General features: G+C 35.0%; 1 protein-coding gene across 5 annotated transcripts in view; it reads left to right on the top strand.

The window, feature by feature from the left end:
• DACH1 (dachshund family transcription factor 1) overlaps positions 1 to 27,005 on the top strand; it is a 352,684-nt gene that overhangs the window by 310,719 nt on the left and 14,960 nt on the right. For 4 of the 5 annotated variants that reach the window (XM_066545065.1, XM_066545064.1, XM_066545063.1 and 1 more), the window contains 3 exons: positions 709 to 856; positions 5,127 to 5,270; positions 5,738 to 5,806. In XM_066545065.1, coding sequence (XP_066401162.1) covers positions 709 to 856; positions 5,127 to 5,270; positions 5,738 to 5,806 — 361 coding nt within the window. Of the gene's footprint in view, positions 1 to 708; positions 857 to 5,126; positions 5,271 to 5,737; positions 5,807 to 9,740; positions 10,065 to 27,005 lie in introns of those variants that run through there. The other variant, XM_066545066.1, reaches the window with a different exon arrangement.

The raw sequence follows: 27,005 nt of genomic DNA, 5'->3' as shown, positions 1-27,005 counted from the left end.
AAGTTGGAATTCTCAAAGGAAGCTTAGAATAATCTGAATTTTTATTTCCCGATACGCTAACAACAGAAAGAAAGGTGGAGTTTGTATCCACCATCTCAGGTCAAGAAATCTAGAGATTATTGTGCTTTGTTTTTCTGCTGTGAGATAATAATCCTACAAATCAAGAAACAGACTTGTTAAAGCAGAGATGTCTTCCTGCTTTGTGACTGTCCTTTCCTTACTATCCCAATATACCTGTAGTCCGTGGAACCTTAATGATATATGTAAATATTTGAAATTAATAGTAATTAACAAGGATGAGGAGCAAGAAGGCAAGACTTTAAAAGAGCCTTTCTCCTTTAGCTAATTTCCATTGGCTTGAGTTGGACTAGAGATTGAATTCTGTGTATGATGTGACTGTGAGATTGCCAGTTTTTCTTAAGAGGAGTAAACATATTTCTGTATGTTTTTCACATGAATTATATGCACAGTCAGAGGTGAGTTTGCATTTTTTAAGAAAAGCTGACTCCCATCTTTTTGCAAATTTTTGTCCACCTGTTCAAAAGTTAATTCCACTTAAAAATTGCTGTTGATAATAGGTAACTTTGATCCTGTGACAAGTTTTTTTTTTATTTCTAAAATATCACATCACTATCAAGGAAAAATAACAGTAGTTATTATGTCAGCTGTTCTAACATTCTCCAAATATCCAACTTTATCTCTGAACAGGGTCTACTAAAGGTTGCTATAGACAATGCCAGAGCTCAAGAGAAACAGGTCCAACTGGAGAAAACAGAGCTGAAGATGGAACTCTTCAGGGAACGAGAACTGAGGGAAACACTTGAAAAACAGTTGGCTGTGGAGCAAAAGAACAGAGGTACCTTGATTAAGCAGACATAAACACCTTGTTATTTATTTCCTTGGGAAACAATTTTCTATCAAACAACTGTGTTTTATCAAAATTTTACCTCCCTTAAATCATGTTAGGTCTCAGCTGACTGCAATGAAGGATGCTTTATAACCTGCCTAATTTTGTATAGGGTCTTCATGAGACTTGGAGCAAGGACCCTCCCTTTTCTCACCATTTTTCTTGAATATTGTTACATCAGTAATACAAAAGCAATTATAAATACCCTATGTGCTGTAACAGACCTTTGTAGGTCATGATCATTAGGAAAAGGGATAGCTACTTAATACAATTTGTATAAAATTTAGGAATCTACAAGTTTTTAGGAACTCTGTTCTGTTCTTATAGTGCATATTTAGGCAAACTGTATGTAATAAATATAAAGATAATGATAATATACGAACTCTTTATAATGCATAGTAGGTAAAATACATGTTTGTAGAAGTAACAGTGAAGGTTTTTCTTGATGAAGCAGAAGCATTAGTAGCATTTGTAGCATTAACATCAGCCCACTGTAAAGCCTGTACGTGTTAGAGATTTTTAAATAATTACATTGATGGTGAAGGTGAGACAATTTGGAGTGATTTTCAGTAACTATTTGTATTACAAGCATGTTTCTATCTTTTTTATGCATTCACCTCTCTGTCTCTGTATGTCTCACCCCTTAATAGTGCCTGATTACTTTGCAAGACAGTTAACCTCTGGCAATCCCTTGCTGTTTAACTCAGACCATGACAAGTCAGATGTGTATTTTTGCAGGGCTAGAGTTAGAAGTCTCTTCTTGTCCAGTTTAATTTTCTGGTAACCACCTAAACAGAGAATCCCAAGAACAATTGGATTCACAGCCAATGTCATTATGCTTTAAACTAACATGCTTGCAGTAAGTACACAATGTAATCCCGTTTCATGCCTTGACCCATTAAAGGAGAGGACTATCACATCATTAATTACCCTTTTTTTAACTTATGAAAACATATTTTGAAAGACAATTGCTGTTAACAATTATCACACCTGTGCAGTGAGTCATCCCTTTGTCCACAACTGGTCCATTCTGCTCAATACAATTTTATTACTTATACTTCTAAATTAATTTGATAAAAGAGTAAAGTAATTTGGTTAGTCTTCACAACTTTCTCACAACTGCTCAAATATGTGTTCCTTTTTACAGTTGTACAATCACATGCAAAACAGAAAAGGTTTGAGGGGGAACCCATCTGATCTTTAGTTTTGCCATCTACGAATTAAGCCTCTCATTTTAATGAATAGGAGTTCTCTTTCTGGACAATAAAAAAAGAAACTTTTATAACCTGTTCTCAGATAGGTAGGTGGAGTCAATTACATTGTGAAGACTTCTTTCTCTTCCCTTTAACTCCAGAGGTCACACGGTTGACAAGGCTGTGCTAGACATATGTGTTTTGAAAAGATAAAATTAAGCAAAATGAATTTCACTCAAAGTTGTATGTCAGAAAAAAACGTGGGATAGTCCCTTATTGTGTTCAGGTTACTGAAATAATTGGCAACATTATTTTCAGCATGATGCATTACCTGCTTTTCTACATGCATCCCTCTAATGACAATCTTGCACTGGGAAAACAGTCAGACCAAAGAGGAATGGATTTGAACAGTTAATGGTGGTATGCAGCAAACCAAATATAATGAGGATGACTATCTCTGCTAGTGGATACTTCTGTATCAAAGAAAGTATGGATTATTCTTTCAAATAAAAAGATCGAAGTAAGAGAGAAAAAATAAGGCCAGGTTGTAATTATTGTGAAAATTCATTCTTCAATTAAAGGCAGAAAAATGCATAGGAGCCTTTACCTATGATTAGTTTTTCAAATAGTAAGTGTCATGTCTTAAAGAAAGTTTCACATGTCTTAATGGAAGCATAAGCAAGAAGGGAGAAATGTACCAGTTTCCCTGCTAAGTGAAGAGGTACCATATAAAAATACTGAAAAACACTTAAAAGCTACAGCATAGAAACACAAGCCACTGTGTCACATACAGGTCAAACCCTTCATGTGAAGGGTATCTTCAGCATAAGGCAACATCTATCTATCTATCTATCTATCTATCTATCTATCTATCTATCTATCTATCTATCTATCTTTTGCTCATCATGTTAATAGAAGTGAAATATAATTCTGTTTAGTGGCTACAGATGAGTATTTTTGCCTTTTTTTATGGACTGTTGGATTCACGGCTGCTACTGTATGTTCTGCAGAGCTGCTTATTTACTGTACTGTTTCCTTCCTTCTTTTTAAATTTTCCAATTAGTGATTCCTAAGGCTGTAGGATGTGTCTCATCAACTGGTGAAAGTAGGATAATATCTCTTCTGTGAGCAGCTACACAGTAAGGGTTTGCTAATTCTGGCTCTGACTGCTGTAGTCACATCTACAATGTGTCAGCCATGATGACATTTTAATTCAGAAAGCAACATATGTTTCCTTCTCATTTATTGCAATCACTTTCAAAGTACTTATAATGAAAACATTAAAACCATGCAATGATTCAAAATGTATTTAGTTTAGCCTTTGTATAGATGCTAGCTGTTCTGTGATAATATGAGCTAATTAGCCTGTAAAGTAGTTGGTGTTGTACAAAATGAGAAAGAACCAAAATTCCAAAGTCTTGGATGTAAATTATGTAGTTATTCTGACTACAGGATATGTGCTTATGTTAATTTTGTGCCTGAACAGTTCTGTATGGCAGCACAAAATATACAAGATTATCTAAAAGGTGGTGGTTCTTCTTAGCATATGAATTAAAAAGTAATAACAATGACAGTTCCCTTTAAAAGTTTCATTATTTGCATTTTGTGAATGATGCCACCATCACAGTCTACTGTCCCTGGGGAGTATGAACTGGTGGAAATATTTTTTTGTGTTTTCCAGCCTTCATTCCCAGGCATATACCAGAGGTTGCTTTGCAGTTAGATATAGGGCTAGATAGATCTTGACATGCTAACCTAACAGTTCCTAGTTTGGTAAGGATAATTCTTCTGGTGCATATAAAGAATTCTTCAGTAATATTTTTTTAGCTAGTGTCAAAATAACAGAATGTCCTGGAAAGGATTTTCCAGGAAGATCTTAGGACAAAAAAGCTTTTTACATGCACATCCATGAAAACCCTGAATGTGCTATATAAGAACATTTAGGGTGTGGTGGGGGAGAAAATGCTATCCTTTACATGATTGCTTCAGAGGTCCACATTGGTTTAATGGAGTAGAAACAATTGATTGACTTTACCCTTTTCCATCAGGAGCATAACTTGCAATATGTTCCCTTAGTTAGACATCCTGCAAGTCTTACCTCTGTGGTTTTAAGTAACTGGTAACATAGAAAAGAAAATTGTGATGAAGACCCATACTGGACTCGACATCCTTTTCCTAAAGAGTTGAAGCTGAAGAAATTGAAGGAAAATATTTTTTCTACATAAGGACTTTCTACATTTTATTTCAAAATACTCATTTCTTTACTAACATTTTCCCTCACATTTGACAAAGCATATTAAATTTACTTGACTGGAGGATCCAGCACCATAAAGGATATGCTGTGAGTTCTTTAAGGTTAGATGGCTGGTGGGACAGACACCAACAGAAAGCAAGAAAGAGAGAAGGGGAAGACACAATGGAAATGTGGAAAAGAAATAAATATGGGGAGGTCAGATGGCTTGAAGGAAGCAGAGCTTGGAGGGGAGTTAGAAGACTCAGGGCCTTTCCCCAAGAAATAAGGACCAGAGCAGGGTGGGGGCTGCCCAGGACCCAGGCAGATGGATTCCCCTCTTATGCAAGAGAAGCTGCAGGGAGGCAAGAACTGCATCACCATGTGTCTGTTAACTGTGCTATGAGAAATAGAAATGGTGAAATTAATTCTGAAAACCCCCTCACCTCCAGAGACAGGGGTTTATCTACATCAGATGATTCACAAAGTACATGCCATTGCTGGTTTTCAAGGTTTTCTGATTTGAAAATTCACAGATTGTCAGCTGTTTATTAAAAAAAAATAAATCATTGCTTGATACCACATACAGTTTTTAATACTGTCCTACAGAACAGTAGCATTTAGAATATTCCAGGGTGAGTCCAACAAATTTCAAGTAATTTAACTAGTTATTGTGTAATTAATCGGTTTATATGAACATCTCAGTTGTAGTGTTTCTCAGGACGCTTAATAGGTCATCATGCAGCCAAGTTTCAGATCCAAACTGAAGTGCACTGATGTTATTTTCCTTTCACAGCAATAATTCAGAAAAGGCTAAAGAAGGAAAAGAAGGCGAAGAGGAAATTGCAGGAAGCACTTGAATTTGAGACTAAACGACGAGAGCAAGCAGAGCAAACACTGAAACAGGCAGCTTCAACAGATAGTCTCAGGGTCCTAAATGGTAAGAAGCCAATTTTTGCCTCGGTGCCATAAACTTCCAATTTAAGTGCCAAAAGAATCTTGTTATATAAAAAATTTATAACACGATGGAAAGGGAAAAAAAGGAAAATCTCTTTTCTTTCCTTCATTCAAATGATACCTCTATCTTTATTGCTTTGTTACTTTATATAGTATGTGCAAATAAACTCACTGGAGAGAATGTTCAAACTAGGACAATTTTATACTATTATCTTGAGAAGTCAATTTTTTTCTTCCTTTTTTTCTTCCCCCCTTTATGCTTGAAAAATCTATTGCTCATTAATCTTCCCAGTCTAACAAAAAATTGTCCTGGCCTCCAGTCATTGTTCAACATTAAAAAAACTGACAAAGGTTGATTGTATTGTAATTCAGCATTGGAGTAACAGGTTGTAAAAAGGGCTATAAGAATCAAATGAAATATGTGTCAGTCTTACCTTTCTATCTTTCTAGACTCTCTGACCCCAGAGATAGAAGCTGACCGCAGCGGGGGCAGAACAGATGCTGAAAGGACAATACAAGGTAGGAATTTGCAAAAGGCTATAAATCTAGATCTTGCTATATGAGTTTTTCCTCAGCTTTAGACTGCTATTCAAGCATGTAGCCTACCATCTGGGCCACATCAAAACAAGTTCAAACAAGGTCAAGTTCATCTTGCTTGTTTATAAGAGAGAATACATTCTGTGCTGATAGATTTTCTTTAAATTAATAGGTCATTTTTGTTTATACAGAGCAATTAAAGAAGAATAATTAATTTGAAGCAGTATTGGTTTGAATCTCAGACATGCTGAATGCAGTTTTTGTGAATATGTGTAGTTTGATTTGAGCTAATGATGTTTTTAAAGGTATATTTAAAACATCTTGAGCCTTTTAACTGTACAAATGGCTAAACCTAATGGGTAACATTCAAGGCATGATGAGAATTTCATAGCTAATAGTCAGTGGCAGTTACTGAAAGGTGTGTTTCAATAAGCTACTCTGAGCATTAACAATAAATAAGCTGTTTATTCCCATCTTGGAATTTTCATTTACCACATCCCATTATTTACATTTTAATAAAACAAATCTGCTGAGTAAATTATACATGAAATACTAAAGAGAGCCATATTACTTCCCCTGTGAATCTAAATGTATATATACATTGCAAACATCAAGATATTAGTAAAGAGCAAATTTTGAAGATAGTATTTATGTTATAATATCTGTTCTTATCAACAGGCTAAATCTACTTACATGAATACTAAGCAATAAAAACAGCAATTGTTTTCAATGGTAAATGAAGGTGCATTTTTCAGAGGCAAGCCTAAAAGGATTAGCTCCAGTAATCACACTCAATTGCCTTTATTTTGCATTTTGAAGTCAATCATCTTAACAGTATCATTTGACATCTTCTATGTGTTATTTAATCTCATTTCCTAACTTCCAAGGAGTTGTTACTGGTGTGCCACAAGGAGGCTGTAACAACAAAATAAAAAAGTCAAGAAGCTTTTAATGGATTGAACATATAAACAAATACCAAAGATGCAATAAGTTCTTATGAAAGACAAACACACAAATATAAACAAAGACATTTAAAGCAAGTTATGTCTGCAGAGTCAATAACACAGAAGTTGGAATATGCCAGATTAAATGTTGCCTGGGAAGCGAATACATGTTATGAGGTCTATTACCCTAGAATTCTGCCTTCCTTCCCATAAAACATGCACATTATTCAAAGCACCATTTGATATAATTAATTTAGTAAGAATTCAGCCATTATTTCATTTTGTTATAATCCAGACATTGTGTTACTTCTTTTGATGCTAAAACAGACTTCTAATTTCTTGGGAGGCCATGCTGCTGCACTGGTTGCTGCAATACTTCTACTCATTGCAAATATTAATTGCTCCATCTTCAGAACATTCTTGCAAGGAGGTGAAATTTGGAGTATTCCAATTTGATGGCTGGGAAACAGAGTCAAATACAGATTAAGATGACATATTGCTTAACTGTCAAGTATCAAAGACCTAATTTTTCAGAATAATTTGCATTTTTCAGAATAATTTGCATTTTTGGCAGAAGCACGCAGGTGTAATCAAATCACTGTTCCTGTTGAATTCAGTCTTGCTCATAGGCTGAAATATAAAGTTGGATATTTATAATATGAGCAACACAAATTTGAGAGTGTGTATTCTAAAGGATTTATCCCAAACTATATAGGAATAGCACTTCAGCTTTTGAACAATGACTGTGCATTCTTTCCCAGCTATCCTCTGCTCATTTCATATATTTCCATTTTTGCAATAAGTGAAATCAAGGATTTACAGGAGACATTTCTAGTAATGACTTTTCCTTGATTCATCTGTCCCAGGTGATACACGTTAAAAACAAAACTAAAATCCACAGATGATTATTTAGTTCAAGACTGGACCATGATATTTTCTGATTGTGATATTGAATCATATTGCAAAGGCAACCTTAATTCTGACATTTCCTGTATCTACTTTGTACTCTCAACATATAACTAAAGCAGAGGTTTTTTCAGAAAATGGAAAGAAGAAGCAAGAAATACAGTTTTCATGTCTTTCAATTTAATCTATTCAGCTCAATCATCATACAGCAGTCCAGAACTTTCAGATCTAGTGCAATATGTAACCCTACAACACAAATGTAACTGTAGGAACATATTGTCAATGTAAATCAGTCATTATAGGGTGACAGGCTTCAGAAATAGTTTAAGAAACAGTTAATAGCAGACAAGTCATGCCAAATGTCAGGACTCTTTGTGTTCATATTGGACTCTTTCCACTAGTGGAAGGAGGCTTTCCTTTCACCACAAACTCTCTTTTCTGTGTCTGCCTTGCTATGTATCCCTGTGTATCTGTCCCAGTTCCTTCTTTCTTCCTCCTCCCTCCAATCCCACCTTTTGCCAATTGCTAATGTAACACTTTTCCTTGCTCTACATTACATTACTCTTCTTTTTCCCCCAACTTCACATTCTTCCATCATTCTCTTCTAACTTAGTTTCATGCCACTCTGATTATTTCCTTAATTACAAGCTCTTTCTCTCTCCATGACCCCCTGGTTCTGTCTGACCCTTCCTGTTGCCTCCTCCCCTTACCCAGTCATTTCAAGAGCTGCATTGACATTCCCTTTTATCAGCCTTCCCTGTTGCAAACCCCATCTCCATCTGTAGTGTCTGCTTCCCTTGTCTCCCTGGTCAGGCTCACATTCCCTACTGGTTTCAGTACATTTCTGTTTCTTTTCTTTATGTGTACCTGCCTGGATATCAGGGAGGGAAGCACTGAGAGCATTCTGTTCCAGTTTCAGTATTTAGCATGACAATTGTAGGCAGGAGTGAGGAGAAAGAATTGCAGGGAAAGAACCACTTCATTCCTGAAGCACTGGAATAAAGCATGCTCAGTACACATGGGGCCCTTTACCTTCAAAACTCTACAAAAGCTTTCCAGTGGTTGAAACATTTTCCAGTATTGGAACAAAGACCATATTGTCACAATTATACAAAATTTCAATTGTGTCATTTTATTTGTAAATGATATTTTGTATACTTTGCTATGCACCATAGAAGAAATATTATATACACATATCTATTATATTCTATTATACAGTATATCCCATAATTAAACATATAATACCACCTCTTGCATCTTTCAGGTTCTGGGGAAAAAATTCTTACTAGGGAAATTCTTTCTTATTCCTCTCAAAAATATATCAGTGTCTCAGTATCTAAGCATGCCTGGGGTAATAGTCTTTTTATCCACAATCATTTTTCAATTTACTGTGTTGAGCATGCAATGTAGTTTTATAACTAAGCAAACAAAGGTGGGGAAGCTTCAGTGCTCTGTAGGGAAGTGATATAATTGAAATACAAAGTGTAATTTCAGCATTTAAGAAAAATTATGCAAGAAAATCATAATTAAAACTAAAGAATTTGTTTACTATTTATTATAAATTGATACTTGTCAACTTGAAGTTATATCTAATGTTGCTATTTTTAAGTATCACTTTGAAGAGTAAGGAATAGAACTAATTTAAGCGTAGAGGATAATTGCATTTGTCAATAAGGGCGTATGTTCTGTTCTATTTTTTCGTCGTGTAGCACTCATTTAGATTCACTTTTAGTGCATGTAAAGTCTTTTGTAAAATGGGAGCAATAATAAAAGGAATTTGAATACAAGACTATAAAAAGAAGCAATGCAGGGTATTTTAGGGTGTTGTTTGAGTTTTTTAAATACTGAGTAGGTAACAGTTTGCTGCAATAACCATAAAATGTTAACAAATAGTCATAATAAATAATTCAAATTTGGGTCTTGGATGTACTTATGTATTTTTTTGAGCAATAGAAAGAGATAATAAGCTATTAGGAACTGGTGAAGACACTGGTTTTAAATGTTTTCTTTGCTTCTGTTTTAAATAATAATAAAGCAGATTATCCTCTTCTCCATACATATTGTAGGTTCACTAGATGCCTATGCCTAGCTCCCAATCCGGTTTCCCAAGACCCCCTCATCCCACACAAAAAGGTACCATACAAAGATAATGTTTGACTTTTATATACTGTTTTGTTAACAGACCTCTTACTAAGCACTAGAACAATGACATTTACTGCCGCTTTTACTTTCTTATTTACGCTGAATTTTCTTCTCCATCTGGTTACTTACCATGTATTTGCCTGCCTACATTATTATGTTTTCTTTTCTCCTATATATCCCACATTCCCAATTTTCTATCTCCCAGTAGTTTCCCTCCCCAGTCCTGTATCTTCATTTTCATTCTATTTAAACACCAATCATACACATCATCTAAAATCCTCTAAAAGTATTCTAGTTCTGCACCATCTTCACCGTTGACTGTTCTTTCCTTGTCATGTTCCTGTAATGTGTTCCTTTTGCCAAATTGCTCACAAATGGTTTTGTGCTGTTGTCCCAAAGCTATTGTTGGTAAGAAGAGGAAGATTAATCAGATTTTCCCTCTTTCATGCTGCTATTTTTGGTCTTTTCCATTTATTTAAATTACTATCAATTGCCTCAGTTTGTACCTTTTCTGCTTTCTTCCAAATAATTTCCAACTTCTGCATGCTGTCATTCCAGCTGCTCCTGAAATCAGCTCTATCATTTTCTCCCAAGTCTTCTTACCCTGCTCAGTTCCCTGAATTCTCAGTTCTATTTTTTTTACTCCAAATGTTTGTTTTTGTTGCAAGAGGCCCTTTGCAGTTTCTGTGTTCTCAAAGTTCTTCCATCCTGCTCACTCTCAGTCAGTTCTTTCCTCAGCTGTGCATTCTCCTCTAGCAGAAAATTTATCCTCCTTGTCCATTGGTCAGATTTTCACACCTCAGTTCCTTACTCTGCTGCAAGTATTATTTTTTTCTTCTAGCACATTATCAGCCATTCTTCAAATGTGTCTGTTATCTACTCTCTCTGTCCCTTAGCAAAAGGAACTTACCCTTTCTAAGCCCTTTCCCCCCAACATCTTCCTTTCTTTAGTTCTCCACCTCTTCTCCAGGCTGATATTAACAGTTCAGTTAAGTATAATGCTAAGTGGTTTCAGTTTATACCTTCCTGGTGTAAGAAAAAGACCCACTCAGCTACCATGCTCACAAAACCTTCCAGGGCTATCTGTCTTTTTTCCCTCCTAGAGAGGACAAGGCAGGAAATAGAGATGTTGAATAGATCCAGGAATAGAGAAAGAAAATAACAGCAACTCAGCACACTGGTCATCTTTGAGGTTCCTTTGCAGGCTGCTGAACAAGAACAAGAAAGAAATTATGATTTAAATTTGCCTATTGCAAGTGTGCATTTTGCTGCCCAAATATTAGGGGGAAGCTGCCCTGTAGTTGCCCTCCACATTAATAAAAATTGCTTATCTACAGCTTTAGTCTTTTGCCCTGAAACATAACCTAAATTGTTTCTGCATTGGTTTGAAACTTACTTAATCTATTTTTCAACAAGCAAAATCCCCATAATAATCTCAGCAACTGATAGTCTTTGATTCTTGCTTCTTATATTTGTGTTTGAAAGATGGTTGTCTGAAGGACTTCCACAATGAAAAGGAACTTTTTGTGGTTCTGTGAAGCTTCTGCACACAGTTCTATTTCTGATATATAAATCTTGGACAAAAGCATGTGGAAATATGTGATGATATTTTTATAAGATCAAAAACTTTATTGGAAAAGGCCATTATCAAGGCTGTGAAGTCAAGCATTCCAAAATTAGGAAATGGTAGAATTAAGGTTGTCTTCCGCACCTTTGTTCAACTGTCTGTGTATGTGTCATGATACGATCTTTAATTATGTGATTGGATACTGTATTTTTCACAGTACCTTGTCTCATTCAGTGCGGGGGACAAAAATATAGGTGAATAAAGGGATATCTATCCAATATTTTCTTCATCTTCAGTGGTCAGTGTGTCTTGTAATGCTTTATGTAATACTTGGTTTATGGATAATATTTCCATAATTAGACATCATGCATTAGAGAATAGTTGTAAATTATTATATAAATTTCTTCCATATATTAAATCTTAATTTTGGCATTTCCTAACAGCTGAGGGCTTTGCTTCACTAATGTCTTAGGTAACCATCTCCTAGGGCTGTCTTCTTAACAAGTAAACTACAAAGTCAGAAGTTTCACTGTGAGACAACATCTGAAACCATATGGAATTGAATTTTAAAATTCACAATGATAAAGCTAACCAAGCAACTGATAAACTGTAATACCATAATATGAGCAGTGTGGCCTAAGAAATGACCATTTTGCTCTGGCAGTTTTACAACTACTTGCTGAGATAAAGACAATTTTGGCATATATTTCGTGCTCTTGGGCCAGAATCTTCCTTTCATTTTCCTTGCAACCTGTATCACCTGTAACAGTGTTTCCATCAAGCTTTCTTTTCCTTGGCTCACCGTCATCTCTGGGTTTTCTATCACCGTTAATAACAACTACCAAATTTTCTTGATCTTTTTTTCCTCACACCTTCACGACAAGTTTCTTTCCATATCCAGTCATAATTCCAGCCCCAAAAGTTTTGACTTCTTCTGCCTAATACTCTTGCTAATCAAGATCCTGATGTCTTGATACTGACTCATAACATTCTGTCTATATGGCTCATGTCTAGGCACTCACCACGACTTTTCCTTCTAAGAAACCTCTGAATATATGACTTTGCTTGACTGTCTTGCCCTGTGTTCTGTCTCCCCTCTTTCCTTGTACTTTCAACTACTGGGTTCTGTTCTTGTCTATTAATGTAAATAACTCAGTCCCCCAGCTTCAGTTGCAGTTATTGTCAGCCAGTCACTTTTAGTACTTTATTTCTCAATGTCTTCCAGTGCCCTGGTTTCTATGTTTCTATGTATGTATTTAGCCAGTCTCAGTCACTCCCTCAGTCATATTTTCTGTCCTTATTTCCAATTTTGATCACATCAGACTTGTCCTAATTTCTGAAAATCTTGAGTATTTTTATGAGTTCATGTTTTTAGACTTAGAGAAGATTACTGTTGGCTGCTGATCGTAGAGAGAGTAACATTTTCCAGTGCATGGTTACTCTCAAATTAACTAATGATATTTTATAAATAGTTATCAATATACTCAAATGACAGAACATGTATTTCCTTTCCAGAGATATCACTATTCTTTGCATCACATTTAACATATGTCTTCTCTTTTGTCTTTTCTTCATTTATTTTCTGCATGATATTGACTGTGATGACCAGTGCTAAGTATATTTCCTTTATCTTTAAAGTCCTTTCAAGAATTGCATCTTTCCCTTAGAGCTTCTGTCTCCTATCTCTGTCTCTGTTCCTTTCCACGTCCCCCTTTATCAAAAGAATGATTCCATTTTGCACCCATACCTGCCTAAGGACGAGGTCATCCATCTGTATAATGCCATGTAAAATAATGGCCATATATTCTCTAAAGTATTAATTGATTGAACCTAAGTAAAGCACATTATTCTTTATACATTTTACCAAGATTTTTCTTGCCTTTTTTTCCTTATTAAAACTCTTGGAACTGCTAAATGTCTCTCTATATGTATCAACTTGTAAATTCTGCATTTTTATTCAATTGACACTTGCTCGTTAGTTATGCTGGTTTTATCAACACTTAGTAAGTACTATGGATTTGTTGTTACTCATTTATTATTGCATGGGACTTCTAGCAGAAAGGTGCTTGGGTTTAGTATAGAGCCAGAATTCTCAAACAAATGTATCAGGTCATTTGCAGAATGAAAATACATTTTCATTTTCGCATGTGATATTCCCTCTTCTCTGTCGACCCATTTCAACACTGTTTCAGCTTCCCCTCTATTGCTGCTTTCTCATTTTCCTTCCACCTCTGTTTCACCTCCTCCCCTGCCAAGTACTGCTTCTGAATATCCCAAATATTTCTTAATATGTCACTTCCTTGACCTGCGAGGCAATGTGTGTCTATGATCTGGAGCCATGTGGCTGCTGGCTGACTAGGAGGTGCATGCATTCTGAGGGATCAGTGGCAAGCCAGGAGATATGCATTTTCTGCTGGACATCTTGTTGCTGCCTCTTGGCAGCTGGGCAAATCAAACAGTACATGATGCTTCTCAGCAGCTGAAGGGCCAAACAAATGGTTTTTCAAACTGCAAGAGACCCACAGCCCACCTGTTGTACAGGCCTGCTATAAAGGTTGAACATTTCAGCAGGGAAAAGGAGTCAGGAGCTGGAAACAAAGCTGTCAGAAGCCTGGAAGGCAAAGGGATTTTTTTTCTAGATATGTTGAATAACTGCCCAAGGAAACATCTGCTACTTAGCTAGGCTGTTTATGGAAACAAACAGCTGACTATTCTAGACCCATAGAAATATAGAAAGGTTCTGTAAAGCAGCAGTGACAAAACAGTGGACTGACTTGTTTGGAGATGAACATTATTTCTGTGATTTTTAGACCACTTAGCCTGTTATTCCATTAGGCTGAATTAAAAAAGCAAGAACAAAAACAAACCAAACCAAAAAGGAAATTAAAAAAACCCAAAAAACAAACAAGCAAAAAACCTAATCATTTACATTTAATTTGCCAATAAAAATTCTTTTATTCAGTTTAAGAGTCAAGAAGCACTTTGAAGGTCTGCCAATATGAAGTAACATGTCTTGTGAAAATGTGACTTTCAGCAATCTGATGGATAGATTTTGCATTTTTCTTTTTTACCTGTCTGATTTTCAGGTTTCTTCATTAAATTTTCCATTTTTAAGATTTCTAAAGATCAGTAAGACAACTGGTTTCAGTCTCTACAGTTTTGGTTAACTGCAGGCATAGGACAAGACTGTCTCTGTAATGTGACTGTTGTCCTTTGGGTTATTCTAGCACCTCTCTAGGTAAGAGTAGTTATTTGAGGCAACAGAAACATGTGGGAAAGACAACAGAACGGAGCAAAGCCATTGTAGTGACCCACTGGGGAGTGATATCTGCTGTTTTGTTATTGATTCTTCTCTGCATGCCAGAGTTTGACAAACAAATTGATGCATTGGTGAAAACGTATGCACATGCACTGTTCAATTATAGAAGCTAAAGGATAGTGTGCTTTCTGCATTGCTCTTCTCTTTAGTCTTTCTTATGCGCAAAAGAAAATTTATTTTCAGACCTAGTGATGGTCTTAATGGTGAGACACCGTTAAAATATTGGTGTCTAACCCTCAGTGACATTTAGTGGAGCTGCCTTAGCAACTCCCTTTGGATAGTCCACCTGATTCTATTTTATTTTTGTTCAGTCTTCATAAAATATTTGCTGGTTCAACATTGTTTTTATTTGCAGTAACACATAATGCTTAATTTTCCTTTTGATTAGTGCCTTAAACTTCAGCTGCTTTTTGACTTCACTGTGTAACACCTTGTATTAATGTCAGGGTCATGCACTTATTATTCATGTGAACAGTGCTATTCACTTCAATGAAATTATATACATAATAATAAATAACAACATTAATCTGTGTGCACCACCTTGAATTTCATTACTGTTGCAGAAGATACATCTCTGAAAATAGGTTCTCTTAATTTTTATGCATTTTAGAAAGAGCTTGGCTCTCTCTATGCACACTAATTTTAACATTTTATTTTATTTCCCCTAAGCCTTACTAGCTTTACCAGCTCACAAGTTTTAAAGACACTTGTTTTACTGATTTTTTTTTGGCTTGACAGACTATCCAATATAGTTTAGCTTTTAAACCTAGATTCTAAGGTAGACCTTTAAAACATCTCTTGCTAGTTCATCTGTCTTTTACCTGGAATACTTGATGAGGAAACAGACGTTAAAGATTTATTTTGTTTCATATTTCATTGACCATGGATAAATACTGAAATTATCTTACAATGCATGGAAACCAAACAGCAATAAGTAAGTTCCCTATCCACCTGCCCAGGAGTCAGCACTTTGGCAGGTTTTCAACCCAAGCTAATCAATTAAAGACAACATTGATTAACTTAAACAGAAGGTGATATTGATTGCAGGCAGTAACCTATAAATAGACAATTGTTTCATAGTGTTCATAGGTCATTGTTAGCTACACCTTTAAACTTCAAGGTACATAATCCTATTATCTATTACCCAAAAAGCAAAGGAAAGGCACAGAGTGAATATACAGTTATATATATGTTGCAAAGTACTCTTATTCAACTCTCTCATTCAACATATACTCTTACATAAAAATTTTCACTTTTTTTTTTAAATTGCTATCTATTGCAATTTACATCTCATTTTATAGCTGTGTGAATATGGAGCTGATGGAAATCAGATATGTTCCTGACTTTTCTACTGAGATGAATGGTTAATCAATCAGATCTTCTTCCAACATGGTGCTTTAGTTCACTTTTAAAGAAACTGTATGTAAAATTAATGACTAAGCATGAACAGAGTCAAGTGGGAAAATTCAGGACAATATGAATACTAAAAAGACCCCACATTGTGCTCCAGAGGCTTTATATAGAATTGTTTTGACTTTCATTTTCATTCATCCTACATGTTCATCTTATTCAAAGAGGGAAGGATAGGATAGATGAATTCTTACGTAATAGACTTCTGGGGTGACCCCAGTTGTCTTGCTACCTGGGAAGGATGGGCACTGCAAGCCATCATCCTAGGTATTTTTGTTTCCCAGAAGTACTCTGTTCCCTTCATCTTCTCCCTCAGAAGGTGACTGAAATCTGATCAGGCAGGTAGAATATATATTTCTAGTATAGTCTCATCAGCTAAAAAATAAATAACATTTTCCCTTTTAGAGAAAGAACTAAAAGGCTTGATTTTTTTATAAACCAGGATGAAAAATGGATTAAAACAACATTGTTTCAGTCAAACAATATTTCTATAGCCTACCATGAAACAGGTATAAATCAAGTGGATTTCTAGTTCATTCACAGCTGAACTATAATGTGGAATGTTCTGAGGTTGGTTGTGGAGCTAGACCTGCTGGCTGTAAGCTGTTTATCAGTATTTGCCTATACAGATACGCAATGTGTAGAGAGCTGTCTCTTTTTCTTATGTTCTTTTTTCCCCCAGCACATTTACTACATCATAGACAAGTGCTGGAAAGTAACATCATATCATGTCATGTCAAGATATGTCATAAAGAGGATTGTTTCTTGGCATTAGTTTTTTAAGCTCTATAAAGATTTAAAATTTCCTGATGTTTGTGTATTATACCCATATAAAGGAATTTCATCTTTCAGTATTAGTGTGGCATTCTTCTATTAAATCCTTAAGACCTCACCATCAACAGATGTCAAAATATTTAATGATTTGGGATTTTTCTAATAGATGCACTTCCCCTGTGACTTCTGTGAAGAATGAGGGAGACAACTCTTACACCAAAATAACAGTAATATTTTTCAGTTCTTCTGAAAATGCTGTGCTTTGGAGAACTAGTAATGTAGACTAGTAGCCAGGAAGTTACTTTATCCATTTAGCACACATAGGAGGAAATCTATTAGACAGGGAAATCCATATGTCCTTCCTGAAAGATGCTACAGCTTGAGTAGGTAAAAAGAAGCATCCAATCCAGATAATATTTCAAATCTTGAATTTCAAGTTAATTGAGACTTAAACCATTAAATACAAATGGTCACCATCCTATTCAGTGGCCATTTTTGACTATCAGCCACCAACTGCATCAAAGAAGAAAAAATTTCTAAGCAAGCCATGTGAGCTAATCTACCAAGGCAGGTCATAATCAATTTTCTATCTTATCCCTGCATGTCTGAACCTCTGAAATGAGGTTTTCAGAGAGAAGTTAAGATATTCTTATCTTAACATTAATTCTTGCACTATTTTAAAAGTTATTTGCTTGTCCACAAGTGGATGACTTGTGCTATTTGAGGTGCTGCAGTGCATCTGTGAGATCTGCATCATGCTCCCAGAAAATCCAGGCCTTTCTGGAGCAGCAGCTGGAAGCAGCCTTACAGGATGTGGAAGTCTGACTCAAATCATAGCAGATATTGAACCAAACCCCTTTTGCTCATTTAGAATGCCTTTGAACATACAACATTCTACACTTGGGTTATATTAAATGAAAATTCATAGTTTATTGTGTATATATTGAATAAAATATATATTTATCACTGTGTTAATTCTAAAGGGAAGGCCTATGCCACTCCTATCATTTTTACACACAAACATTCATGAGATAATTTCTCTAGATCTTGCTCCCCTGTTATTTGTGGACTAGCTTGTTTTTAACATAGCATTTGACTGAGACAGGAAAAAGTCAAGTAGGTAGAAAAAGTTGTGGGTATTTTTAAAATTATTTTTAAAGAATTCCAAACGGACTGACTTTCAGAAGGATCTGATAATATTTACCATGTGTGACTCAAAATGAGCTCTTTGGCCAAATAGATAAGTGGTCCTGGATATGGCAGCCCTGAACTTTGCTAATGTGTTAATACATTAGCATATTCTCATACTTTCTCTGTTCTTTGGGATATCTTTGACTTCTTATCTGTACATTCAATATTAAAATCTTTTCATAGCTACCTACTTTTTCTTTTTGATTTGAAACAAACCATTTTGGCCATGAAGCTTGCAAGAGCAATCATATTTTAAAAATAGGTAAAGAAGCAAAGTTGGTCTTTAGCAGACACTCAACAGAGTGTATTTATTAAGTTTGTAATTCCTTTCAACTGCTAGTGTAAATAAGTATATTGAAACAAAACAAAATCAGGCATCAAGCTGAAGGAAAGGGTGTTTGTGCATAATAGTTCTGATAAACTATTTAAGGGCAGATTATTCATGGAAAAACACTACTTTTTTAACTCTTAAAAAATTAGCTAGTCCAAAATCAGTTTGTTAAATTTTGGTTATTTATTTTCAGAGGACATTAAACTGTTATAATGTTTCTGCATGAATTTAAGTTTTAGTAAATAGATACTTACTTTTTATTTGTGCTGCTGATTCCAATTTGCAGCCTTTTGGCTGTCTCAGATAAATTGTTTTGAGCTATGCCAAGAGTAACTGGAAATCTACTAGAAATGTTTTCATTGTAATATCTGAACAACTTTGCAGTCTTTAATGGATTTAGTCTTCACATCAGGAAATACTCCTGTGATGCAGAACAAAGCAATTATCTTTATATTTAGAGGGGATAAGGAGCTTGATCATGAATATATCAGAAATCTGTGGTATAACAGAGACTGAGCCTAAATATTGCAAGAGTTCAAGATTTTATTCTGCCCTTCATGTTTTGCCCTCCCTTTTATATATTCTGTCATGCTTTCTCATTGTACAGACATATGGAAAACTAGATGGAATTTACCAACTTGAATATCAGTGGCAGGATTTATGTCCCAAAACTCCATGCTAGCAGAATACAAGGAGCACATCATCTGTGCCTGCTCTGCACTTGCTCAGACTGATGGCTAACCTCTGTGAATATCAGGGTAATGACAAAGTGCACCTGGTCTAAGTATTTTCAAGTCTTTTCTTTGTTAGACAAAGCTTTGAAAATACAATAACATATGCTGCCTACCATTATTTGATTATGACTTGATTTTGTATGAGTGCTAGTCTTATACCAAGTTGACCCTGTGTATTTATCTTTTGTAAAAAAGAGCTGACATAAATTCTAGATTCTGGTACTTCTACATAAATATAACCAGTTTGGTTAAAACACCTTGCATAACGACATTTCAAAGGTTTGAAGGTACAGTAGTGGAGAATGGATTATTTAATTACTGTAGGTTCTATCAGCTTCCTAACCCAAAGTTGCACTGAACTTTTTTTCTTCAGCTTTCTTGTGTACACAGAAGCTCAATACCTGCTATACTTTTACTCATAGAAGTAAAAATAAACCAGTATGAGCTTTTTGTGTTTCAGGAGCTGAAAGCCTGTGTGCATTACTGCACCATCCTTTTAATGTTTCAGTCAAAACCACAAAGATGTAACATTTAATTGAATCTGAGCCATCAAATGCAAATCTGTCCACAAGTGTGTTATGGCAGCAGCGGAGTTTTATGTGAAAAAGTATTTTAATGCATTTCTTTTAAAAGGTAAACTGATCTCTTGCCAGCAGTGGGGCAAGAGTATTCATTAAATCTTTTGTTATTATCATCCCTACCTATGTCGCCGACAACAGTATTGAAATTACTGTCCCATTCATGACCAGGTAAACTAAAGTTATTGAAGGAATGTAACCAAATAATGTCACTTTCCTTAAAACTTTACACAAATACTGAGGGGAGATGATGACTATGAGATGTTAGTGACTGTGCTGGTAAGTGCTTTTGATTTATATGGGAATTTATATATGTCCATGAACCTGTATTCTCATCACATTATGGATTCAGGCAGCATTCTTGATCTCAGATCTTTCTGTCAGACTCATCTGCAAATCCAGGCTTCAGACCTAAAGTGCTGTAGTGAGTTCATCTTGTAAGCATTGCTTGGTGAGGGTCTTCTTAAATGTGGACAGCACTGTGAGGATGCTTATTTGGAAGTATCACTCCAATTTGAAGCGTTTTGATAAGGAGTAATGCACAAGGTGAAGGGTAAGGCAAAACCTTTCAAGTATTGTGTTTCTACTTGTTAAAAGGGAAGAGCCAGTGAAGGAATTAGAAGAGAGTGACAATTCAAAGAAGCAGACTAGGAAAATATTTTTGCCATACAAATTTGTTTATACAACCGAGACAGAAACTTTAGTAGGTGAGATATGAGGAGAAACATCATGTGAATTTATAGCTAGAAAGAGGGATAGGAGAATGAGGGGCAGAGACTTTTTTGAGAATAAATTTAGACACTGTGTTGTAATGAAGAGTCAGAAGTTACAAACAAACAGGATAGTTTGATTTTGAACTTTACTGACAGACAAGATTAAAAGAGTAGTTCATAGTGACTAAGAGTAGTAGTAGTGGGGAAGATGAGGAGGAATCTGAAGAGGTGAATGATTAACAGCTCTGTTTTCTCAAACTAAGATTGTCGGAGCAGTGACACATGCACACAGAGGATCAGAAAAGCAGACTGAGGTTTTATGTCAGACAGAAGGGAACAGACCTGGAGTACAAAGGGCTGTGTCAATTGTCAACATGGATATGGTGACTGAAATTCAGTTTATGGATTAGACTACTCAGATACAAAGTATGGGGAGAGAGACAGTGTGAGAAAGATTGTAGCCCTCAGAAATTAAAACAGAAAGTTGAGAAAGAAGTAAAAACTGTAAAACTGAGAAAGAAGTTAGCAATGTGGAGGGAGAGTAAGAAGATCCCAACAAAGGGTAAATAGCATTTGAATGCCAAAAGATTTTTAGGAAATTGCTAGTCTAGAATCTACCAGATACGATACGAGATGTTAGTTCTAATATTTGTTTGTATAGAAATCATTAACACAGACACATTCAATGAAAGTTTCAATAGATCAGCTGACTAGCAACAGAAATAATGGTCAAGGAAGAAGGCACTTCCCAGAATTTTGCAAGAATTGTGTTCATTCATCCACATATTTGACACTTCCTTAGCCAATTAGGAACATGCACATACTGCATCCATGTTGTTAAGCAGTATGTAGCTGTAGGAAGGTTTCATACACTTTAACTTTTTATCAGTACGTCCCTAAAGACATTAGGATTTTTATAATGAATCATTACAGTGTGAATTCTAGACATTTTATTGGGTAATTTTGCTAAACCTCTTTGGTAGTTGCACTTAAGGATTTTGCTAATTGTGGTAATCAGCTTTCAAAAAATGTTAACACATGGCCACATTTTCCCTCCTTGTATTTAAAGAGAAAAATCTCTATTTCTGTCAGACGCTATAGATTTTCCACCTAACTGAACTAAGAAATAAATTATATCAAGTCATTTCACTTTAATATCTGATTCTAGATAAAAGGTGTGTAGACAGCAAAACTTTCAGAGGGAGGTGCCTTCAGTTGGAACTTGGCAAACCTGCAGGGGAGGGAGAAGTTAATATTTTAAAGGGGCCACATAGTCTTCCATTACCTTTAATCCTGCAAGAAGCTAAGAAATGTAGAATGTAAGTGAGCAGATGTTCTTAACAGCCTTCTAGCAGCCTGTTTTTGTAAAGAGTGCCAGCTAGTGATTTTCACTGCTTGTGGAAACCCAGCTTTGTGCTGGGGTAAGTGTTAAGGAGAGCAAGTGAAAATTCCCCTCTGTGTACCTTGTAAAATGAGTGTGTGTATATTCATGTTATGGAAAAAGAAAATTATGTTGTCGGATTTGGAGAGGATAACGTAACTCCTTTGCTAGAGCATTTTTACTAAAGGAGCTTAAGCTGCAGAAAAAACGCATTATACCTTGGGTATTGCATGTAATAAAATGTTATTTAAATGAAAGATATTGAAATAAAAGTTTCAGTTTAGGAACTTGAGTATATTGTTGTGAAAAGCCTAGTCAGTTAGGTTTATAGCTTCATCTTTTCACAGGAAGAAGCGTAGGGAATCCTCGTGCTTTATGCAAGTACAGTAGGTTTTAGATAACAGGATCAGGTCCACAATTTGCCTTTCTTAAAACCTACAATAAAAAATGAAAATAAATACCACCACCACACAAACTACAAAGGTGAAAAAATGCTGTATGTTGCATTTTCCTACCTCCTGTGGCTAGGGACAGAATGCAGACATGCCACAATAATGTTTTTTATTTCTACTGTTCAAACCATATTAATGAGAACATCATTTTGGAGAACTAATTATTTCTATTTGTCTTGTGTCACACTTTCTAATTCCCCTATATTAGCACAGCCAAAGCAAATTAATTGCTTTTCCAGCAGTTGAACCTTGTCCAAGAATGAGCTCACATTCCCTTCCAGTTCTGCAGTTTCTAGGAGTGCATTGTGTCAAAAATTTCTCTTGATACTAAACATAGCCCAGAGAATATCTTTGCAGATTTCTGTTGCTGCTCACTTGATGAAATTTATAAGTTTAAGTGACCCACTAGGAAAGATAAAGTTCTTAGCTGCAAGATTATACATCAAAACAGTTAAAGTGAAATTAAAATTAAATGAATGAATCTCACTGAAGCAAAAAAAGCAGTAATTAATGGTTCCCTTAATTGTCTTCATAAAATATTTGCATGGGTCTAATTTGCATAATTTGCATGTATTAATTAATCTTTCAAAGGAATTTTGTGCTGAGAGAAGCCAAAAAATCTCTTTGTTTTATTTAACATCTAATGAAATATTTATCTTCGTTAATGAACTTCTCATCTTCATTAAAATAAAAATTGCACAAGTTTGTATGTTTTAAATGTTTTTATAATTGAAGTATACAAAAAAAATCTTCAGACCTACAGTATCTGAAAAACAAACACATTATTTCACATTCTGTGTCATTTTGACTACAGCAACATTTAAATTTGGAAAAACCCTATTCCCTCCACCAAAAGTTTTCAAGGGTTTCAAAATTATTTCAGTTTTATTCTTAATTGATGATAATTTTTGGGTTTTTATATTTTACAAACAAGGATGACAAAGTAAAAATTTTGGTATTTTTATTATTGTCAACTTGTGAGACTTCAGAGATTTTATGGAACAGATGTAATGCACAGAAAAAGAGACTAGCATCATAGGTTGGAGTTTAAAATACTGCAGGAGTTTGTACATGATATGGGGTTAATTTATATTCTACAAGATTACCAGCTGAGGAAAAAAGAAAATAGCTTGTGAGTTACTACCTGGCACTTAATGATTGAACTTGGAGTAAGCCTGATGAGTGTAAGTTACAAAGGACAGTCCTGGCTGCTGTGATCAGCAACTTTGAGTCAGTATCCAAAATATCCAGACACACAGAATGAGAATATGCTGTGGGAAAAAAAAAAAATCATCAGTATTGAAGTTTTGTGCAAAATCTGAATATAGAACTGCAAGCAGATTAGATTAATTTAAGAGCTAATTCTGTAAAAAAAAACAACAGGTATAAAAGGACAATGATAGGGTGTTTTGGGAAAAAGGTGAAGGCTGTTACTTAAAATGAGGACCACCTAAAATCCCAAAGTAATCTATCAGCTACTTAATATTGCTGGAAATAGAGTCTGTGGAGAAAGAAGACAAAGTATAGTTAAAATAGTGTCTCTACAGAATGTTAAAACTGTGCTTAGTAAGACAGGTGAAGAGGAGTTTCATTCACTTCAAGGATGAGTACAACATTATTGGAATAATGAAAATATACTTGAAATAAGGAAATGCTTGGGGGTTTATAATTTACAAGAAATTATATTTGCACAGTAAAACAGCACAATGGGATTTTTATTCATTTTCAATATGCCTGCATTTGCTTAAATCCTTGAACGAGTTTATAAACATGTTAATGTGTTTGCATTCATTTTAGACATGCAATACCTGAGAAAGCCAAGCCTGCAGAGACCAAAAAGTCGGTGCTCTTTAAGAGTGCTTTAGAATTTAATAAACAGGATGTTTAAGCTATCAAGATGGTATAGAGAGTCATATATTCTTTACTACATTATCCTATAATTTTTTCAACTGATAAGATATAGTGGGACTTTGCTAATACCATAATGGCAGTATAGATATTGCTCCGTGTTCTGAAGGTGTGGAATAGCTGCTGAGGCAATGTAATTATCTATAAAATACCCAAACAGTATCAGTGGGAGGGATATGTTCCACTTCACACATTTGTGGGGTAGATGTCTTTATCTGAGCTATTTGGCTGGACTCCTGTTAAAGTCAATGAAGAGTAATAGACACATCTCTCCCTTTGAAGAAAATGAATCACAACTTCCAAGTTTCTTCATTGCTTATAAAGGGAGTCTGCTAAACCAGTTCAAATGCAGCTATGTTCAGTGCAGGTGTCTGAAGTTAATGTGATGAATTTCATGTGTTGTGTATTTTCCTTTTTGCTTGCCTCAGAATTCCAGCATCAGTTGTGACAGTAATAACACCAGAACAGCTGCATTTCAGTCACATCTTATAACTACTGATGTTAGAAATGGGTAATTTTGCATCAGTTCTAGAAAAATATCCAATCTTGACAATTCCTTTTCTGTTTCGTATAACTTTGAACAGTTTTGAAAGTTGCATAAAGTATGACTCTCAAATGTAGAAAGGAGAATTTGAATTCTGCATTAATACTGAAGCTTTGCACTATTTTTGTTTCATTTGGATGCTACTACACAAGGCACAAGGCATGAAACAAGAGTCAGAAAAGCATTCTGAATATTCTGAAAAAAGAACAAAAGCAGCCATAAATCGAGAGGTAGAAAAAGAGATAGATGAGGTACCAAGAAAAGGAGGTAGATGGAAGTATCACAGAACTCTAGAAGGGAAAATAGTATCACATTACTCATACAGCTTCATTATATTACTGTAACTTTATTACTATATCATTACTGATTAGTAATGGACAACTAGTTAATGTTTTGCCTTTTAAATGTAGTTATGCTAGCAAACAAGATGTGGGCTGGAATTAACTTGATGTAGCATAGAAGTCTTCAATGTAGGCATCTATATCTGTGCTTGCCACCCTTGACCCTCACTGGATATAGAGATTTCTGTATCTATATAGATATAGAAATATCTATAGTAGAGTTCATCCCATTAAAAATAATAATTAGAGTACCCCAGTATAGACTGCTACAAACAAATTAAGTAAGCTCAGTCCTATTCCAGAAAAGCTGAATTCAGTTTCTGGAGGTGAGAAAGTAATTTCTTCGGTGGTTGTTGTTGTTTGTAGTGTATGGAGTTTTTTTCCCATAGAATAAATCCATTTTATAGCAAAGGTTGTAATTATACTCCAAAATTGTCTAATTGCAAAGAATTGATGTAGGATTTGACACAGTCACAAGAAGTATATGCTAAGGAGTCACTGTTTTGCCCATTTTACATTTTTCAGCAAAGAATTGAGTGGATAATATCGATTTCAGAATTAAAATGGTACCACTTGTTGGGGTGGCTTATATACTTTACATCTGATGTTTTGCTGTTGAAAGGCAAAGGAATACCTCATTTGGCATGCTTCAGGGCATTTTTAACCAATGCCTTAAGCCGAAACCAACATTTATGCATGAAGCAAGAAATAATATCTACTGATATCTTGATGGCAGCACCGATGCTTTGGTGCCACACAAGGGTGTTGTGAAACTTAATTAATATTTGTAAAGTATTCTGGATCTTGGATGAAAGGCACAGTAGAAGTTCAGTTATGTTATTAACTTTTGCTTTTATATTTTCTTTGGTGATGGATCAGAGTCCTAGGCATTAAAAAGTGGCAAAGAGAGGGGATACAGCAATTTACAACTATTATCAGCTAATTATAGTTAGTTTCAAATTTTGTAGAAGGAAATAGCTGGAGAAATATTTTATGAAATTTAGCAAACTAATACTTGATAGCTGAAATTTTGTGTAAATGTACCTTACCTGAATCATCATATGAGAAAAAATGTAATAGACTGACTTAGCTTAATTATTCTGCATTAGATCAGAAATGGTATATTGCTGAGTGACAGCATTTTGGTGTAGTACAGGACTGTCTCTCCTTTATAATCCTAAAATAACTGAGGGGTCAGAAATCCTGTTAAGGAGAATGAAAGTTCAACATTCACTTAAAATATTCAAGAGGCAAAAAAGCAGTTAGAATTAAAATGTAAATAAAACTGTACTGTGAGATTTTATCAGGCAGGCAGCCCTTTGTGCAGTGTTAAGAGTTAAGAAGGCAATCATCTTCCTAAAATATCACTCCAACTTAATTGCTCTATTTCATCAGTTTAAGAAAAAAAAAAAAGATAATCTCGCCATCAAGAAGTCTATATTAACTTTAACTAACTGAGGGTCTGATGATTTAATTTAAAAGTGGCCAAAGATTTCAGGTTTTGCCCTTTCTGTCTTTGGCAGTAATATTAAAAAAGAGGCATTTTTGTGTCCTTGAGAAATAGGAAATATTTATAATAATTTAAGATAAACAAATTTTTAATATTTGTTTAATATTTAATATGTCTGTAATACTCACATAAATTTCATATTGCAAACCAGAAAAGCAAGCAATTGCTATGTTAAATCTGCTGTAATTCTAAAAATAGTGTTTTCTCACAGTGCTTATTTTTTATATTGATATGATTAAAAATAAATGAAACAATTTCACCTTTGTGTAATTCAAGAATTTGGCTTTCTCATGGATTTGATGTGGAATTTTACCCATTTCTATTAGTATCTCAAGTACCTATGAAATTAAAAAAAAATAGTCAGCTAAGAAAAGGAAGTTTAAAGGAAGTGAAACTAAAATTAACACATTTGGAAGGACTACTTAGCCAGCATCAC

This window comes from Molothrus aeneus, chromosome 2 (assembly GCF_037042795.1).
Source record: "Molothrus aeneus isolate 106 chromosome 2, BPBGC_Maene_1.0, whole genome shotgun sequence".
Taxonomy (NCBI): domain Eukaryota; kingdom Metazoa; phylum Chordata; class Aves; order Passeriformes; family Icteridae; genus Molothrus; species Molothrus aeneus.
Note: the sequence above shows the minus strand (reverse complement) of the source record. Positions and strands in the feature narration are given on the sequence as shown.